Source organism: Aplysia californica, unplaced genomic scaffold (assembly GCF_000002075.1).
Source record: "Aplysia californica isolate F4 #8 unplaced genomic scaffold, AplCal3.0 scaffold00240, whole genome shotgun sequence".
In the NCBI taxonomy this organism is placed as follows: Eukaryota; Metazoa; Mollusca; class Gastropoda; order Aplysiida; family Aplysiidae; genus Aplysia; species Aplysia californica.
In genome coordinates this window covers 363,890-385,001 of record NW_004797510.1, presented here as the reverse complement: position 1 = coordinate 385,001, position 21,112 = coordinate 363,890, and the positions used below count along the sequence as shown (strand labels likewise).

Sequence of the window (21,112 nt, the reverse complement as noted above, 5' to 3'; positions counted from 1 at the left end):
ATGTATGTATGTATGTATGTATGTATGTATGTGTGTATGTGTGTGTCCATCACAGCTGGAAGGCAGGAGCAGTCTTGGTACAAAGAGCTTTCGTACTTACGCATAAAACAATAAATATCCGGACAACGCTTGTGATCAGACAAAGAAATCGTATATTGGCCAACTTTATAGTTCGAATCAAGGCCGGATATTTTACATAACGTACTGGGTGCCCATAGGTAGGATCAGATTGGGTGAGTATGGGTCAATTAATGGCGGCCTAAGTTCACACTATCCCCTCCGTGTTTGTATCAGAATTGATCCAATAGTTAAGAATTTTAACCGGACCCCGATTTTCTTGTGCACAAGTTGCTACCTTAAAACAACAATGCTCTGTAATTTTTGGGGGGTCATTTTGAGTTACTGAAACCAGGCGGTCAGAAACCAAATGTTCTCTGTGCTCCATCAAAATCAGAAGATTACATAGAGTCGTTTTCAAGATATTCAAATAATAACGCTCAAGAAAGTTTGACATGTTATGAAAATCAAAATGTTTAATGCCAAATTGATCAAAGTTATGTACTGAGCGGATAGAACTTTGTACTTCTAGGGTGGCGAAATAATACCCTTTACAACGCGGCCTTTTCCTTCAATGATAGTTTCGAGCGCCGACTGCTTCGTAATGTGCCTATCGCTGTTGCTTCGTTGAGAGGTTTTTGAATCCCAGAAACATAGCCCATTTCAATATCTTACTCTCAGAACCTCAAAACCAACTATGTCCATTAAAATCGCTCTCCCCTTGCTAAAAATAATATAATATAACCTTGACCGTGTGGCTTATTATAAGCTACAGGCCTTGTAGAGTAGCTGGTCCCGTCCTATGGCTATGACTAATTCGACTGCAGACTGAAAACGAAACACGTTTGATTTTGAAAGTTGTCATCAAAATTAGTTGGATTCTGTCGAATTGTGCAAAAAAAAGTAGGTTTGCCACTTAATGAAGCTAATTTTGGCTGGGCCCGACTGAATCAAATGGATCAAATAGCAGAATTGGTAGAAAAAGAAGACAAGCCTTAAGGGCCGGAGGGTCAATATTTTACACCAACCATCGATGTAGGATGTTCCTAGCATTGCTCACACGTTACACAGAATATGAAATGAATTAGCAAGCGTAATGCGATAAAGGTAAAGGTGTTGGTTTGCTGGAATACTGATCAATAAGCTGTGACTGTGAGTGTAATTTCCAACAGCGCCAGCCGTACACGTGTCCTGTAGAAAATTATTTCGATGTGTTATTAATTTAAGTAGACTGCAAAAACAGGTAATTGCATCAGCAGGAAAATGAACGTTTATCACACTTGAGTACCATTCAGTAATGAATTGTATTTTTAATTCCAAATTATGCACTGGCATTGGTAGTTGTAGTAGTAGTAGTAGTAGTAGTAGTAGTAGTAGTAGTAGTAGTAGTAGTAGTAAGTAGTAGTAGTAGTAGTAGTAGTAGTAGTAGTAGTAGGCGCATTAGTTTGAGGAATTGGTTCCATCGTCTCTTAAAAAAACCTACTAACGTAGAAAAAGCAGCTAATACCTTACAAAGAGACACTAAATCCTGTCTCCTCTGCTCTGTTCCTTTTTTAATGTCTGTGGTTTAACCGGGTATTTCGTGAAAATGGACGAGGACAGTGGCATGAATTAGGAACGGGATAGTCCTTGGAACACCATTAACGCAGCTAACTCTGGATCACAACTGCTGATGACGCGAGCCCGGACCGGAGAAATCTCGCTAACTCAGAATTACAAAGTTCTATCTGACATTGGTTGTTTTGAGTTACTAAGACCATGAGGTCAGAACCAAATGTTCAATCTAAATCGTAAAATTATTCTGAGTCGTTATCAATAAATTCAATGAATTGAGTTCGGTAAAGGTTTGTAGGATGTGAAACTCAAAAACTTTCTCAAAACTAGTTATGAAGCAGATAGAACTTTCTAATTCTGAGGTAACGATCTGGTATTGATGGGCACTGTCTCTTGGGGATCAAGGACTGTAAACAACGCGGCCTAAGAATCACAAACGCTATTATATTGTGACCTTCGTGGACTCTGAACCACTGGCCGATGTACCAGACATCTTTGATTGGAACCACTCTCAGGATAAATTCTAAGCATTAACGTCAAAAGCACGTTAAAAAATCCCTTGTACATAATATTATTATCTTGATTTGACTTCTTTGTAAATTTGAAATTGTATTGTGAAAAAATATAACTCACAGCAATGTTTGGATAGGAAACAAGTGGGGGGGGGGGGCAGGGTCTGTGAAAAGTCACGAGTTTCCTTTTTTCCATAAACTCCTTTTGTGAGTTACAGCCACCATGTTCAAATAAAACAGAAAAAAGAACGTTGTCAGTATCGTAGACCAGTACAACGAATACTACCTATTCTATATTTCGCCAGTTTTAGCCAAGTTTTAGACATGTGCCCACAAGTTAAGAAATGGAAAGACTTTACGGCTTTAAGTATATTTAATTTTAAAAAAAAACTAATTTGTTTGTATATTTGTTTTGCGTATTGATAGGAAAATAATGGCTTTATTGTGTTGTCTTATGTACACTGTTCGATGGATGCCAAGGGCTTTTGTTTTAAAATAATGTATCTTCTTGCTGCAACTTTTTACACCTTATAAATCGTTGTTCAACTATAAAATAAAAATTAATGTTCTTGAGCTCTCCCCTCCAATTCTTGAAATAGTAAAAAACATGTTTTTGCTACTGACGTCACGGAGTCCCATATGTGGCCTCACAAGAGCGGAGACCCCAGAGTTGTGTGTTGTTGGCGAATAAGGTCAGGAGGGATCAAAGTAGACTTTCGTGGATACTGTAGATTATTAACCAATACACTAAGAGGCTCAGGCAGAGAGTTTCACTGTCTTGGAACTATGTCTGTGACGCAAGGATTAATGATTTCTACGTACTTACATAAATGGCGCTGGGTGTGGCGTCAGTGGCCTAGTGGTTAGGCTCTCGGACTCGCTACTGTAAGGTGGCAGGTTCGAATCCCGTCAGGGGCCCGATGTTGTTGTCCTTGGGAAAGGCAGTTTGCACGAATGTTCCTCACTCACCCAGGTGGGAATGGGTACCCGGCTATAGACAGCGAAAGATCAGGTCAGTCTGTTAGTGTTTGAGCGCTTAATCAGCTGCTTGCACTGTCTGCTTCCTGGGAAGCTGAGAATGTTTCGGAGTGTTCTATGGTCTGCTGGGGTAATAATATAGTATAAAGCGCATAGAGCCTGCTGTTGGGCGGAGATATGCGCTATACAAAGGCTATTTATTATTATCATTATTATTATTATTATTATTATTATTATTATTATTATTATTATTATTGTTATTATTATTGTTGTTGTTAGCCTACTGGATTGATAATTGCGAGAAGACGGGTTTGGGGGTTTGAGTCTCAGCTCCGTCAGACGTTTTTTTTCCTTGTGAAAACATTTTACACGGTCTTTCCCAATTGCCCCGATCCTATCGAAATGGACGTTAAATCAAGATGTCCCTGTCCCTCCTCTATACAAAGGTTGCAGTGTTGCGAGAAGCGTTAAACCTAAACAATTTGGCACATATTATTACTCAACGTATCCAGTGTCCTGCTCTCTTTTCTGCTGATCTGACAAAGGAGGGCCCTGTTTACCAGCGAGAAAATTACCAGACACCGAAACTCATCTTTCGGAAAACGAGGAGAGGGGCGGGCGGGGGGGGGGGGGGGGGCGCGACAGCGTCAAATTCCGTTTTAATGTCTTCAGCTCTCGTAGCACTGTAAGTCTCAGGCTTTGACCTTGTCTTGAATCGGGGAAAATTATTTTTCTTTCTTTTGGTTTTTGTTGTTGTTCTTGTACTTATTTATTCTTTCTTTGAAAGGGGGGGGGGGGGGGGGTGAATGCTGTTTGCTCATATCTTTCAACGATAACAGATTATCACAATTTTGCTTGGACGCTAAAATTATCTTCACACATTGTACTGAGAAATGTCAGAGGATCCATAAAGAGGCAGTATTTTCATGACAGTATGGTAGTCATAGCAACGTGTTGTTTTGTTTCTCCTGTCTAGCTCCGGTCGCTCAACAAGTCCTCTGTGTGGGATATGGACAGCCGTGTAGCGAGGAGGAATCTGGCCATAGAGAGGAAAATGATGAAGACAGCCTGTCTCATCGTCCGTGAGTACCTTAGGGCAGATAAACTGCTCTGAACAATAGATAGAATGCTGAAGATTCACTCAATGTGACGTATCTATTTATTTTTTGTAGCCCTAAATGTCATCATTACAGAGTCCATCTGCATATAATATTGCGTATTGAAAATGCCATTCACGTTTATTAATACTATGCACATCGTGACGAAAGAAGTTTTATAATGTTATTTCATTGAACCGTTTATCTTGTCTTTCACTTTATTTGGTATTCCCCTTTGACGTTTGATATCTTTTTTGCCCTTTTCCATAAATAAACTGGTGCACAAGGAAAATCATTCTCTAAACAACATTTGAACGGTTACAGTGCGAAAAGCAACATACGCCAAATCTGAGCATTTTTAGAAAACCCCGTCCACTCCAAGATCTTATTATAAGAACATGAACTTTTTTCAATCTCAGAAACCCCCACCATGCCCCTATATGATATTTATTTATAGTTTTGCTTAAATTGCGTTTCAGATACGTGTCAGGAATAAGTTCTTCATTTTCCATTTTCCAATTTCCTCTTTTAGGCGTTTTTGTCTTGGAGTCCTTAACTAGTAATAACGATTGACCGCAGGGGTAAACTGAATGATACGTCCATTCTGCTGAATCGGTGTAGCTCATTTACGAATATTATTCGTTGTTTGTTTTTTTAAGAGCCCTTGTCTCTGAATGTAATTTCCATCTTCGATAGGCGCTTCAGAGTTACAAGGCTTCCAAAAAAAAAAAGAATTAAAAACCACCATAGCTTCTGAAAATGGCTCTCTCTCTATATATAATTTCTGCAACGGTAACGGTGTGTGTTGAAATTAATGGTTGTCTGGCTCCACTGAAGTGCTAAAGTTCCGGTGCTGTGTGGACTGAATCGCAAATGTTCTCGCTCTTTCTGAAATGATATCTCTACCTCCCGAAAAAGCAGTCACACTTCCGGCTTTCTAAATAAGGTAACAATTATTGACCTGTATTATAATATCCTAGACTGTGCACTCTGGTGCATTTTTCGGTCCACCATGGTGCACTGTTGGAGCCAAGAGGAGAGCACGGAGAGAAGATGCTGGATGAACTCGACTTTCGCGAGACAGGTCTTGGTGTTTTGCCTTACTTTTGACTGTAGGATGCGGCCCATCAAGCGAACGCTTTGTAATAAATTTAAGATATTGTAAAGAGATTGAAGAGCGGCGGCGACGACAGTTTGCGACCTAGGTGTGAAAGTCTTGCGTGAAAAGCACTTTTTGGTCTTATTTTTCATACTAGATCGGAAACAGACACTCACGGCGATTACAGTTTGCAACTCAAGTCTCTATTTGAATACTCTAAGATAAGATCAAACAAGACAAGATAAGATAAAATAAGATAAGATGAGATAAGATAAGTTTTTATGGTCCACATCCTGGAACATTGGTTGGGTGATTCACCATGTGTACATTTTATCCTGGTCTTTTCCTCTCACCCACTTTTTCAAGTTCTCTAAATAAACAAGTTACAGTTAAACTATTTCTGCCTCTTTGCGTTTTATTTCTGCAACATACACAAAGCAAGATATCAACATTTGCTCTTAAAATGTAGGTTTTTTTTCGGTCCACAGTTGCCTTTTGGGTGTGCTGGTTGCCGTATACCATCGTTTCTTTCGTCGCTGCCTTCCTTGGAGGGGATACCATTCCAGTCTTTCTCGCCACCATCCCCCCTGTAATTGCCAAGTGCCAAGGTAAAATGGAAAACCTGTTATCGGGAAAGTTACATCAATTGGTCATCTGTGATTTCATCCTCGTCATGACATCCTTCCACCAACTCTAGTCCACACACACACCACTTCAACACCTGCTGCTCCTCTATTCGAAAACTTCGCATTCTGGCGCAGGTTAAGCTTTTTATTTCATTTTAAAAAATGAATAATTATCAAGGACGATTGCAGACTTTTATTACCCATATAACTAATCCAGTCCCTTGTCTGGAGGATTTCAATTTGATCTGAGCTGTATTCGATAATCGGTAAATGGGGCCGGTTGTCCTATATCATTTGGAATAATATTTGCATTCTGTAGGTATACATAGGGGTTGGGGGACCAGCAGCTGGCCGATTGGATACTGTCTTGCCATTTATATTGCTTAGTACAAATATAAGATATATGTTTTCATATTTTTAAAAAAACGTGGCTCACGCTAGCCGTCCAGTAATACACCCTTGCTTCACATACATACACATAAAAACACACACACACACATAAACACACACACACACACACGCACACACACACACACACATAAACACACACACACAAACACACACATACACAAACACACACTCGTACACACACACATTTCTTCATTACTCTTACTTGAAAGTCAAGTCCGTATATAAAACATCAGTGTTATTCCTTAAACGTCTAAATCAATCAAAAGATAAAGTTTCAGGAGATAAATAAAACATAAAACTTTCATTTTATTCACACGTGTTGCAGTATAGAGTTAAGAATGTTACGCTGGAATACTAATTCTATCAGAATCTTTATATTTACACAATTGGGAAATTACCTTCTTCGGGAATAGCCTACACCAAAAACGAAAAAGAAAATGAATGAAATAAAATCAACTCGTAGTGTATTCCGAATTACCGCTTTCACAGAACCACATAGCGAATTATTATATTTGCCCAGCAGAAAGAAAACATTTATAAAACACGTCACGCAGAAGCATATTATCTGATCTTCACGCCTTTTGTTGTAGAGGAACTGCATCTTCACTCCCCGGTTTACTTATCCAAACTCCTTAGTTGCTTGACAGCGTATAAGTCACCCTCCGCTTTTCTTGTTTCTTAATCCTTTTCTCCCCTTTCATTTACCACCATTATTTCACCAGTCTTTTTTGTTAGTGTGCTGCATAATCACATTTTTTTTTAGAATGCATTGCATTGTAATGTCAAATTTTATAAGACATTATTTCATATAATTCAGATGTGTGCAAACGTTCTTTTAATGCCTTTTATGTTTGTGCCAATCTGCATCACACATCATTTAAATTCCCACAAGACCCACACTCCAAATGCACAAAATGCTTGCCAATGCCGAAGCGAAATTGCAAATAATTGCGTAGGGAACGTTTAATGTATATACAGGGGCGGGGAATACAAGTAAACATTGTTACGTGCCTATGAAATTAAGGTCCAACTTGGGTGGCTTGGTCATCCTCCTGTGAGTCCGTCTTTCGCCTAGAAAATATAAAAAAGGGCAGGGAATATTCTTGCCTCTGTATTAATACAAACCTAGACATAGAACCATACTACACAACGTTTTACAATAATACGAGTATATCCATTTACCCATAAAGATTGCAGCCCGCAAAAATGCACCTTCTATAATTTATTTATGGAGGAGATATAACTTTATTTTTTTCAAATAAAAGCAAAGAAGCCAAACGCTTAGAAGGAAAGGAAATTTTATAATTCGCACAAACAGTAGCAGAAAACTATCCTAGTTACATTTGATTCTAGGAAAAACCCATGACGGCAGTTATTATTCTAGTCTTACTGCTGCACTCCTAGTTTTTACCCGAAGGAAGTGACTAATGGTTTGTTTTCCTGACTTTATTCATAATCCGATTGAATCGATCGAGTAAATACTTCAGTGTGTAACAACGTTTATCTTTCCGTCAGTCAACGGCCACTTTACTTTGTGTGGCAAGTTAGATGAAGGTTATAACATGTTGACTCAATCTATCCTATATTTTAGTGTGTCGGAGCCCCAGTCGCTTGCCAGAGCTTCCATTGTGTCTAGTATACCACTTCCATCAACAATTTTTCTCATGTGGCTTGCTGACAGACTGACAAACCAAATAATGATTCTGATTACACGAATCCAAATATACGACATTGGGGTAACGCGTACATGTCTATCTAATTCCATTTAAAAAATCCGGCTTCAGCAATCTCCACACCATAATTAACGTCACAATCGGTACTGCCAATGACATTTAGTTTCATTACATCTGACTTATAAGCATGTTCTTGTTATAATATCCTTCCTTTTAATCGTCAAAGGGTAGAATTGTCACTCGGTGGTACACTATAACATAATCATAATCGCTGCCACCTGCTGCTACTTGGAATTTCGTTGTGCAGTTGAAATTGAGGACACGCACTTTAAATTTACAATCTTTGGCCTGGAATAGATATGAGGAGACAATCGTCTATGAAAATAATTTTCCCGCCGTTAAACAATGCCGACAAATTAATAATAATTGTTAGCTACTAATAATTGTTAGCTACTGCTTTTTGAAAGGGAAAGTTTAGAACGAGATTATTAGATTATTAGGAAGACAGTTAAAAGTATGGACGGGAATTAAATTCAACGCTTAGCTATCGTGGTTATACTCTTCTTAAATTGAAATATTTTAAAATATCAGCCATATTATTATTTTTTAAATTCTGATTTAATCGTGTTTCAGTTACTTGCATTCCAGGGATAATGAGTCTAATGACCAGTATCATTATTTGATGTACTAATACTGTTTTTGGAGGTCGTTTAGAAATACAGCTAATTAGAACTAGTGCACTTTGTAATTTCCAGCCGTAATCGCAATGATCTAGACTGTGTATCTGTTTTTGCGATTACGGGGTTACGGGGGAGGGGGGGGGGGTTGGGGGGGATTGTGGGGATTAAGTGGGAGGGGGGAGAATGGGATTTTGATTCCCATTTGGGGAAAATGTTCCTCGACTGTCTCCGTCTCTGGACAATGTATCGCTCTCAGTCTCTATTGACCCTGACAACCGGTTTGAAATAGCCTGCCTCTATAATGATCTAGAAACGAGTAGTTTCGGTGAGGGCGTAAAACTTCAACTATAGTTACATTTTTTGCAAGGATCCCGAAAGAAACATTTTATTTATACAGCTTGTAATTTCTTACGCGTATTAAAATAGAGGAGACTAAATGTTCGTGGCGTCGGTGGCCTAGTGGTTAGGCTCTCGGACTCGCAACCGTGAGGTGGTGGGTTCGAATCCCGTCAGGGACCCGACGTTGTGTCATTGGGAAAGGCACTTTACACGAATTTTCCTCACTTCACCCAGGTGGGAATGGGTACCCGGCTATAGACAGCGAAAGATCTTGTCAGTTTGTTAGTGTTTGAGCGCTTAATCAGCTGCTTGCACTGTATGCTTCCCGGGAAGCTGAGAATGTTTCGGAGTGTTCTATGGTCTGCTGGGGTAATAATATAGTGTAAAGCGCATAGAGCCTGCTGTTGAGCGGGGATATGCGCTATACAAATGCTATCTATTATTATTATTATTAAATTCAAAACGCACACAGTGTGCACGCGTTCTGCTATGACTTCAATTAATCGTCACAGAAAAACTAAACAGACAAGCGAAGTATTTAGGATCAAAATAAAAGAAAGATAGTGGACTCTGTGTCATTTAAAGCAAACCGTTCCACAGACAAAAATGTACACCTCCAAGTCTATGGCACACGCATGTTACAATAATCATATTAATTTTCGCATTTCTTGTCTGCATTATTTTTGTATTCATTTATCGATTTCTTTTTAATTCATGTCTCTTACTTGAAGTGTAATCCAATCTGTGTAAATCGACATATTACTATGGTCACTTTTTCAACCACTCTTTTATTTAAAATTCGTTTGTTTACCTATTAATGTGTGTATTGTTCACGTAATTATTTAGTCATTTTCTTACAAATCTGCTTAAGCATTTTGTTTCTTAAGCTTTTATGCAAGTTGCGACTTTTATTTTCTTTATCACAATGATGCTTCTAGACCGCGTGCATTCACTTTTATGTTTTAGACAGGCAGCAAGTGCAAGCACTAGACCTGCTATTTGTATGTCTGTGTGTTTTCTTTTTGTGTTAACTTAGTTTGGTTTTTTAACTTTTGTGTATGATTCACCGTACTTGATTTCTTTTATTCTCCCTGTTCAAGGCTTGTTCAATCCTGTGATCTTAGTGACCAGGCACATAGCTTTCAGAACAGCGTTTTTTGCTACATTTGACGTACGCCGCAAGAGGAAGAAACGAACTCATCTCTCGCAAAATGCCATAGAAGTAAGAGTGCAGTCTTGTTCTGAACAACTAGACAGTATACTGAATATCGTAATTCATTTTTTGTCTATATTGATCTCAAAGTTCTGGTGTGAAGAATCTCCTGTGTATGTGGCTAATCTGTCTTTATATATTACACACACACACACACACACACACACACACACACACACACACACACACACACACATATATATATATATATATATATATATATATATATATATATATATATATATATATATGTATATATATTTATTATACACACGCACACACACATACATACACACACATACACACATACATACATACAAACACATACACATACATACACACACGCACACACGCACGTACACTCAGAGCCACACACACACACACACACTCACACAAACGTAATGCAATTTGATACTCAGTGTAACAAAATATTATCCAGGACTCTGTGTCATAAAAGATATGTTCCAGATCCAAACAATCGGAAGCATGCCAGTTTGTCACAGGTCCAGTTTGTCACAGGCCTCGACTGTGCCCTGCATGATGGAACTTATCATTGGCACTCTCAAAAAGAATAAATTAGTGATCGATTGTATGAAAATTAATGATTGATTGTATAAATTGAATTTTATTTTTCAATTGTTTTTAACAAAAGAACATTCATTGTTGAAATTTTACAAAGCAATTTAAATTTGCTATGATTTGCATACAAAAAGGAAGAAATATTGAACAACACAATCTGAATTAACATTTTAGAGGGACTATCGCTCACCGCCAAATTGAAGGTGGGGAATAAAAAACTTAAGTTACAACTACAGTGTTAAAGTGCTGTAATTATGAGAGTCACCAATGCTCAAATACTTAAATGAAATTGTGACAAACTGGGCCTGTGACAAACTGGGCAACCCCCAAAACAATTAAAACCACAATTTCCTATGTGAAGTAATCCCAGTTGGAGTCTCTCCAAGCCTTCTCTGTACTGTCAGGCCTCCACGCACTTCAGGGCGGATTCTTCCGCGAACCCCCGCACTGGAGTTATATTTTAAAAGCCCACATATCCAGTTTTGGGTGAAACTGAGTTATCGAATTCCACCTGGTCGTTTCAAACACAGTGCACATTTCTACCTTAATCTGGTATCGGTATTTCAATAGATAAGTTGGGGAAATTGTTTTGCGGATATTCAAAGCGACCGGCTGTTGAGAGGCACAGATGTGATGTTTTGGCTCCCCTGACCATTTTACACAACTGATTATAATGTGTTTTAGATTTTAAAAAACAAACTTGCAGCGCATCTTTATAGCCATGGCTATCTTGATTTCGTCACGTCTTTAAAACAGATCCCCATTGGAGCTTGGGTAATTGAAAAAAAACCCAAAAAACAACAACAACCAGCTCGGAGCCGGGCCCAACCAGTGCACAATGCCAACAGAATTTATTCGATTGAGTCAGGAACAGCCAGATGGTTCTTCATGGATTGGCAAAAAAACAAACAAAGCGCAACAACCCCCCCCCCCCCCAACAAAAAAATTAAACCCGAACTAAACTTAACGTCTGCGCTAAGAGAGGAAGCAAGAGTCATTTCCCCCCCCCCAACAATTGGGCTCAATTCGACCGATTCTACCAAGCACTGGGTATAAGCGGGTTGCTCCAGCCCCACACTATTCTTCTCAGCCTGGAACTAACTGTCAGACGCTCAGTGCACGCTGTGTCAGTAGGCTTGTCATGGTGATGAAGCAGCCACTTGTCCTGCCATAATCCTCGCCTCTTCTTGCGTACTGAATAAAATTAACGCCATGGGATCTTCTTGTATACTTGCTGGTTGATAGTGTGGCGTCCGTCCTGTAGCATCCTCTTTGCTCACCCGACCTGGCTACATGTGATTACTTTTCTACTACCAAAATTCCAGGGGTCACCAAGAAGACCTGTTTTAACTCATTGAGAACACGCGTTTCTGGTCGTTGGACAGCACTTGAAGATTTGCTGTTTTGGGGCATAACTTTGTTGTTCATACAGATTTTTCGAATCATTTTTCTTTATCAGGAACTTAAAACTGCAAGCGACGACATGTATCCTATGACATAGGGAAACTTTTGTTCCTGATTTGGGTATAATGGTTCAAAATGTTTTGCAAAGTTACCTTCAGTCTGCAGCTGGTCGGAGATAATATGTGCCTGCTTTGTCTTTAAAGAGTTAAAGACATGGACGAAATCGAGGATGACAATGACGAGAGGGGTGGGGCTCCGAAGACCGGACAAAAAGAGAGGGAGACACCAAAGGGGGATTACTTTCATGGGAAAGAAACAAACCTGAAGCTTGCCGTTTGGATTGAAAGCGCGTCGTTTGTGACACCAGTCCTAGATCTTTTCTGACATACTTTGTATGAATAAGTCGTTGTACCTTTCTCATGCCAAGCGCTTTGCAGAACATAGTCTGTGCTAAATGGCTGAATACCCTAAACCCGCACCCTTCACCCCTTTTAAAGTTGAGAGAGGAAACACTTTAGGCGACATTAAGTTTATCTGCTTATAGCTTGATGATGTAACTAAAATACAATATATTGATTAACTCCTAAATGATACATTTAATTATTTTTAGTTGTTTGCTTTGTTTGCTTTTTTGTTGTAGGGCCCATTTATTAGGGGAGGTGGGGATGATACGCTTAGGAATATCCTTACAAACAGGTATAAAGTCTGTCTATAGCATTTCTAATTTTTCAAAATGCCTCAACTTAGTTGTTCAGTGAAAAGTTCACATTTCTATGGTTGTCCGATGCAGTTTCAAATACTCGTGAGAGAAATAATTGTGCATGCTCTCTCTGTTTCATGTGTAGTTTAGATTGCCCTAGCAAATATACTGCTTTCTTGTTGTTTGCTCCTTGTGTTCAATGTCTCTGTTACAGAATTGGCACAGAAAGCGAGTTGTCGAATACGAAGAATATTTGCTGTGACGTTAGTAAGCTTTTAATTTTCACGTTGCAATTCTCTGAGGAACCTCTGCATTAATGACGCGCTTCGCCACTGTATGAACCTAAGAGATTTCAACATTGATAAAGTTTACACTTCTGTACACGCTGATGGTTGAAGGATGCCACTTTTATTTTCTGCCTTTTCTTCCTTCCCTCTCTTGTTTTCGTCTGTTTATTTGATTTAATATTTCTCTTCTTTATTTTGACCGTCATCATGTCAATGTACTTCTCATCACTCAAACAAACAAACAAAACTGAAACACCTATACACCGCTTGAAATCTACCATTTGGGTAACTACAACCGTCGGTTGTACTCTGAAACATAATATTCGCCAAATTTAATCAAACCGACCTTTGGTAAAAATCATAATGTATTATTTACATTAAAATTTGTGATATTTATTTGTTTTTAAAAAATTAGACAAAACTGTGCGACGGCAAAACGCACAACCGCTTTCTCACAGACACAGCTTCTGTACAAGTGTAAGAGTTAGAAGGTTTTATTTTACCAGCTGTCTCACTTGTCAAACACGAGTGGAAGAAAGGGATGCATTGTAAAGTTCCACCCTCCTTTAAAACATCTTGACTTAACGCTCAACATCCAGGCTAGCATTGGGGTTGCAGCAGGCGCGATTCGTCCAGAGAGCACGGTCATGCAGTGCTGCCCTAAACTTTTTAATGTTTTATTACGAAGAACATCCACAAATATATAATAAAAGAAGTCAGAAACAAAGAATAGCTAAATATTATTTCAAAACCAGGTCGTCGCTGACGCCTTAACTGCCATTTCATTGTCAAAAGCACCGTAAAACATCTACTATGCCATGCCAAAGTCCACGCACTTTAACTAAACATAATAGGATATTCAACAGTGGCAACCTGACCTATAAATCGCTGTTTGGGATAACCCAAATGATGACGATACTCGTAGAGTTTGGCGGTACATTAATATTAATAAGACGGCACTTCTCAAATATGCACCCACGAAATATAGCCCACAGTCATCATCATCCAGTGCAAGATCTACGACAGACATCTTCGATCATGGTTCTCCATTCATTCCGTTGCTCGGATGCTCTAAAAAAAGCTACGTTTCCCTGATCTTTCCCTGTTACCGTTTAGATTCCCTAAGTATGTTGTTCTGGGCGTTCCCCTGCCTCGCTTGCCCTCAATTTTGCCAGTGAGAGCTAGATGTTCAAGACACTTATGTCTATTCAGGTGTCCCAAAAACTGTATATTTTGTCGTTTCCTGATTGTTTTTAACATTGAGCGTTCCATGCGGGCTTCGTCAAGCACTACCTCATTTGATTTCTTTTTCCTTCCACGATACTCTTAGCAGTCTCCTAAGAAACCACATTTCTGTTGCTTCCATTTTATTTTCACTGTCTTCTGTGATTGTCCAGCATTCACAGCCAAATAGAAGGGTTGACCAAACATAGCTTTTCAGAACTTTCATTTTGGTGTTCATTGAGATGTTTCTATTTTTCAAGATTGGGCTCATTCTATTGAAACTAGCCTTAGCCGTTGTAATTCTACTTCTTATTTCTGTGGAACGTTTGGCATCATATGTTATCATATATCCTAGATATTTAAACTGTTGGATTATTCTGATCTTTTCACATTGCTAATGAGATTACATCTAGGATTTGCTGCTTTTTTGGATATTACCATGCATTCTGTTTTCTTTACATTCAACAATAATCTGTTACGTTCACTTTCTGTTACAACAGTATCTAGAAGAAATAATTGAAGGTCCTTTAAGAGCCAGCTTTCAAAACTGTGTTATCTGCATACATGATGTTATTAATCTTTTCTCCATTTACTTTCAGACCTGGACATTCTTCTATGTTTCTAAGGATTGTTTCATTGTACATGTTATAAAGGTCTTGTAACAAAACACATCCTTTCCTCACTCCTCGCCTAATCTGCTTATATTCACTGTATTCTCCATTAATTCGTACAGTAGCGTTTTAGTCCCAGTACAAATTCCTGATAATTCTTAGATCTTTTCCATCTATGTCTAGCTTTTCCAGTATTTTAAATAGCTCATCATGTCTAACTTTATCGAACGCCTTTGAATAATCTATGAAGCATAAATACAGATCTTTCTGTGCTTCAGTACATCTTTCCATTAACAATGTTAAGGTGAATATAGCATTTCTGGTGCCTTGTCAGGAACAAAGCCCATGTCAGGAACAAGTAGGCAGTAGGGAGTCTAAAAATAAACGCGGTAGACTGCACACTATTCTATCCCAAAATTATGTGAACCCCGGAGCAAATCAGAGGAGTGCTCAAGTGAATTTAGATTGGTTTATTGTCTTGCCACCATTTTAAACGACTACGTGACCTTGAATTATGCACGCCCATTTTTTAGCCCCACAAGCCGTCCCTGGGTTGCAGCTATGCTATACAGGAAAATAGTATAGTGGGCTTTTTTGTGTGCATGTGTGTATGTTTGTTTGTGTGTGTGGGTGTGTGTTTTTGTGTGAATTTGTGTATGTGTGTGTGTGTGTGTGTGTATGTGTGTGTGTGTGTGTGTGTGTGTGTGTGTGTGTGTGTGTGTGAGTGTGTGTGTGTAGAGGGGGGGGGGGCGTATGGTCACACTTTACTTTTGCCCACATTCCTGATTCCTGAAGGTTCTGTATAATTGAAAATGTGATCTGCTCACTCTTTTCAAAGTGTGCACATGTTCGATCTAAACAGGAAACAATAATTTGTCTGAAAGCAGATGAGTTTAGCTTTTCTGAGTAAGTTGCAAATAGGAACAAATTAAACATTCTTCTGTGTCGCTAACGCTGAAAACCTAGGATGACTAGGTCTGTCTGTTTGTCTTTAGTTTTAGGGTTTTTTCGGGAGGGAGGGTGGTAGAAATAATAAACAAAAAGAAATAAAAAAATGACACTGGAATATGAGTGCTCCTTACCGTGGATGTAGAATAAGGACTAGTCTTCTCATTTTGCTATTAGGATCGTAAGTCAGAGCTATGTTGCCATTCATGTCATAACAGTATGTTAAGTAAAAGTACAAGAAGTGGAAGGTCGGATCGGTCACTCAAGAGTAGAAAGTTAAGGAGTATCGACCTTAACACACTTGTTTACGAACTTGACTGTCACGTGATGTTCGAAATCGGGTAGATTTTGTCTGATCTTTGGAGAATTAGATTTAATTGTAAACGTCAGGCAATCGTTGTTGTAGCAGCTGAAGTAAAAGATAGCCCCCCCCCCTACCCACCCCAAACAAACCTTCCATTAACGAACTTGGCCTTCATGTCATGTTTCGAGATCTGCTATGTACTTTGAAACATTAGATCCAGTCAAACAATAATTGAAGTAGCTGCAAAGGTGCAGCATACCCCCCCTAAAAAACACCTTCTCCCCGCCCCCCCCCCCCACCTTTCCCTAAATCACCAACTCCCCCCCCCCCTCTCAACTATTTAAGAATTTACGAACTCGCGATGTTCGAAGTCGAATAGATTTGCTCCTTCATTTTAAAAAAAATCAGACCCATTTATGCTGTCAAGCAATCGTTCTCGTAGCCTAGAGGCAAAAGCGTAAAGCATAGCCTCCTCCCCCAACCACCCCTGCCCCAATTTACAAACTTGGCTATCATGTGATTTTGGGATTCGAGTACATTTTCTCTTTCAATTTAGAAAATAAGATCTATTTTTTTTTCTGTTAGGTAAAAATGTAAAATATCCCCCCCCCCCCACCCCTCCATTTCAAACTGATAACTGATATTCATAGTCCAACATTCTCCTCTATAAAATAGTTGCAGTAGTAGAAACGAAGACCAACCAATCCAATGAACTCTCTGGGACCTGTTTCACATATTTGTTGTTGACATGATTGGCTAGGGAACTACTATTTCCATCTTCCACAAACTCTGTTTTTGTTGTGCTTACTTTCGTTTCAAATTTCACACAGCTGTTGTTCAGTTCAGTGGTGTGGCTTTGGAGACTTTGTTGTTGTTGGTGAACAGAACCTTTGTGGTCCGCAAAAAAACCCCTTCATTTAGGCTTTCTGAGTTTGTGTTGTTTTGTTCATAAGAGTTATAAAAATATAAAAGCGGGAGGGGGGGTGGAGAGGAGATAAAACGTATCCCTATCTTCTTTTGTTCTTAATGAGCTTCTGAAGTTGGAGTATTGAGCTCTAATATTGTCTAACTATTGTCCTCTGACACAATTGTATTTTAAGTGTCTTCCACAGTTTGAAACCTTTCATACACACTTTATTAATAATCTTAAAACGAGTTTCGATTATGTATTTTCGAACCAGCCATCAATTAATGTGCAAGTAAATTTCTAAAGAAACAAAGCTGCCTTTGGTATGATAAAACGTAACTGTGGTCTCGTAAACAATAATTAATTAATGATGATGATGATGATGATGATGATGATGATGATGATGATGATGATGATGATGATGATGATGATTTTTAGTATTATTTTTATTATTGTCCACGATATCTTGGAACGTCTTTTGGTTAGTTACAAAAAGTTAAAGTAATAAGGAATAATAAAGCAAATTCAAAGTATTCTGAGTTAACCAACTATTTTAACGATTTTTAAGTAATGAAGAGCTGGATAAGTGAAGAACAAAACTTATCAAATTCTCGACGTGTAGTCCTTAAAAACAGCCTTCAGATTATGTGGGATTTTTATGATATGTGCTATGAGGTAAGAAAAACAAGGTCGTATATCTAAAAGAGAAATATTGAGCCGTCAGAAAATAAGAGTATGAAATACGAGATAAATTTGTCCAAAGGCGAATCAAGTTTCTGGCATTATTTTGATGTCTCCTGCTTGGGGCTTTTTTCTTTAGTAAGAACAAACTGTTGTTTTCAAATGAAGGACAGCCTCTGACGTGTTTTATTTTTATGGACGACGTAGTTTGCGCAGAAAGGTTCAAGGCTAAAAGCCTTTTTTTAACAGCCTCCTTGAACTGTCGTTCCCTTATCAAAGTTGTCTTAACGAAATATATCGGCTGAACTATCCTATAAATGTGCTTTGTTTAGTAAGGTAAAGCGGTGCCAAACTACCCCCACCTGATTTAAGAACGAATATCTTGACTTCTATTCAAGATAGATAGTGAATTTTCCATCAAAAGCAAAACATACCAAACACGATTTAGAATGATATCCATGACTCCACATGCCCTGAAATTGACGAGAGCCTGGTTCCACCACGTCGTAACACAATAACCCTAGGGATTTGAAGATCCACACTGATGACACTCGTAGACGTATTGGAAGCATCCAATGACAATTGGGATATCTTCTAAAACGAAGTCGTCGTATCAAAAAACAGGATTGTTTTACATGACATATACCAACCTTAGTTTTATTTTCGACCTTCCTCCCGAAACAGAAGCACAAAAATAAAAATATGGCATGACGTAGTGGAATCAGGCTCTCTTCGATTTGGGGGCATATGGGGTTATTGGTATACTTTCAAAACTGTTTATCTATCTTGCGTTTAGTGAAAAAAATATCAATCTATATTGAATAGAAGTCAAAGTATTTGCGATTGAAGGAAGAGAGGGTTGTCTTGCTTCAAAGGTAAATTTGGGACTCAAAAAGTGGCCACCAAAGTTTTGTAATTCCCACAGCTTCAGAGTCCTTTGGGAAATGAAAATTTACGAGTTGTGTACCTTCATTCAATGATTTTCTGTAAAAATCTACACAGAAATGTGTTTTTAAAGGGATATAGAGGGTTTTGAGCCCAAAATCTTTTTTTAAAATTGTCAAACGGACAGTTAAATGCCAGTTTCCTTGATTTCATTATTTTGACGAGCGCCTGATTTCACCACGATGAATCCGAAACGATTTAACCCGACTGCAGGTAACCCAATGCCTATTTTGAAAAACAAACGGGTATTATGATTAAATTAGACATCTGCTGATGGCTGTCTTGGAGACAGGAAACAGAATGGTTTACATCTTAGAAAGGGAAAGGAATACGAAGGATTGTTTTGAGGCGGGGGGGGGGGGGCAACCAAGACCAGAAGGAATGAACTTTCATTATACGAACCGGGTTTTTTCATTTGCAAAATCTAAAAACAAATTCTAGTCGTTGTTTATGCGCGAGAAAATATCAAACTGATGATAATATTATGTCTTCGAGGTGAAACGTGATATCAAAAAGGTTAAGATCTTCGTTGAGGTTTTTGTTTCTCTGTTTCTTGGATATCTTATGTGCCTTTGTAATGATGTCTTCCTTTTTCAGCTCTGTAATAAGCTTACGCGGAGGGCGTTGTTGTTTTGAAGTACGTCTTTTCTTATTATGGAAACTGTCTATGCAATTTGAAAACGCAGGGCGGGATTATGCCTCATTTCTGAAAGCTCAGTAATTTTCTTTTTTAAAACATTATGAGAGGAAATAATAGATATAGAAAAGAGTCGAAGTTTAATGTTTTCCCAAAGTTTCACATACTTACTGACATGTTCTTTATTTTTCAACCTCTTCTATGTCTGTCTGTCTGTATGTCTCTCACTCTCCCCCCCCCCCTCCCCCTCTCTCTCTCTCTCTCTCTCTCTCTCTCTCTCTCTCTCTCTCTCTCTCTCTCTCTCTCTCTCTCTCTCTCTCTCTCTCTCTTTCCTTTCTGCCTCCAACCTCCTTTTCAAAATCTAAAGTCCAATGCAAGTCCGACCCCATCAGAACAGATCGCCCAGACCCTCTTTCCAATTGATTACTAGGTTCCCGAGCTTTTAACCTATCCTATTCCCGGTAAGGACATGGAAGGGTATTGGGCTTTCACACTGAGGGGTCGCGTTCCTCGAGGACGCTGAATTGTAGATCACCCAGTGCAGAGCAGGAGAAAGGTGTTAATTTGACAAACGAAACGTCTTGCTCTACACCTCCCCCTACCCTCCACACACAAACACACACGCACACTAGACGCACTTTATCTCCCCCCCACCTTCTCTCTCTCTCTCTCTCTCTCTCTCTCTCTCTCTCTCTCTCTCTCTCTCTCTCTCTCTCTCTCGGTCTGTCTCGTTCTTTTTAACTGTCTGTCCCTCACTAAGTCTATGTTTTGCGTTCTTCCTTTGTGTCTGTCTCTCTCCCAGTACTCTTTCTTACCCTATGATTTCGTTGTGAAGGTGTTTTTGTTTCTGCTTGTTTGTTCGTAGAGTGCTTAGAGAGGTGGGATGTCTTTATGATGTCCCATGATTCCCCCCTCAAAATCCCTGTCCTGTTCTAGCAACAATCTATCTATCTATCGATCTATCTATCTATCTATCTATCTATCTATATATCTATCTATCTATCGATCTATCGATCTATCTATCTATCTATCTATCTATCTATCTGTCTGTCTATCTATCTATCTATCTATCTATCTATCTATCTATCTATCTATCTATCTATCTATCTATCTATCTATCTGTTTGGTTTTGGTTTTGTTCTTTGGTGAATGTTTGTTTTGTTTTGTTTTGTTTTGTTTTGTTTTGTTTCTTTATTTTCCTTCGGCTCTGATAACTGTGCGAGGGTGCAGACGTAACAATAAATCAAAATCTAATATAATCGGTTTTTGTACGGACTCACTTGTGTTCGTTAACTGAGTGTCTATGGTGTTACCTGAAACCTAAACCTTTAAAGCATAAACTAGTCTTTTTTAAGAGATGGGAGCTCTCTGATAATATTTTGTGTCTGAATAGATTATTACTTTTTCGTACGGTATGGAGATTACCTGCAACGCAGAACTGCTGTTATTGTTGTTGTTGTTATTGTTGTTGTTGTTGTTGTTATTGTTGCTGCTGCTGTTTTTGTTGCCAATGTCGTAGTTGTTATTATTATTGTCAGTTTTTACGATGATGATAATGATGATGATGATGATGATGATGATGATGATGATGATGATGATGATGATGATGATGATGATGATGATGATGATGATGATGATGATGATGA

At 38.7% G+C, this 21,112-nt stretch overlaps 1 protein-coding gene across 1 annotated transcript in view; it reads left to right on the top strand.

The window, feature by feature from the left end:
- LOC101858557 (pinopsin-like) overlaps nucleotides 1–21,112 on the top strand; it is a 77,552-nt gene that overhangs the window by 53,953 nt on the left and 2,487 nt on the right. The window contains exons 5-6 of the mRNA XM_013083540.2: nucleotides 4,078–4,183; nucleotides 5,786–5,905. Of these exons, the coding sequence (XP_012938994.2) occupies nucleotides 4,078–4,183; nucleotides 5,786–5,905 (226 nt within the window). The remainder of the gene's footprint in view (nucleotides 1–4,077; nucleotides 4,184–5,785; nucleotides 5,906–21,112) is intronic.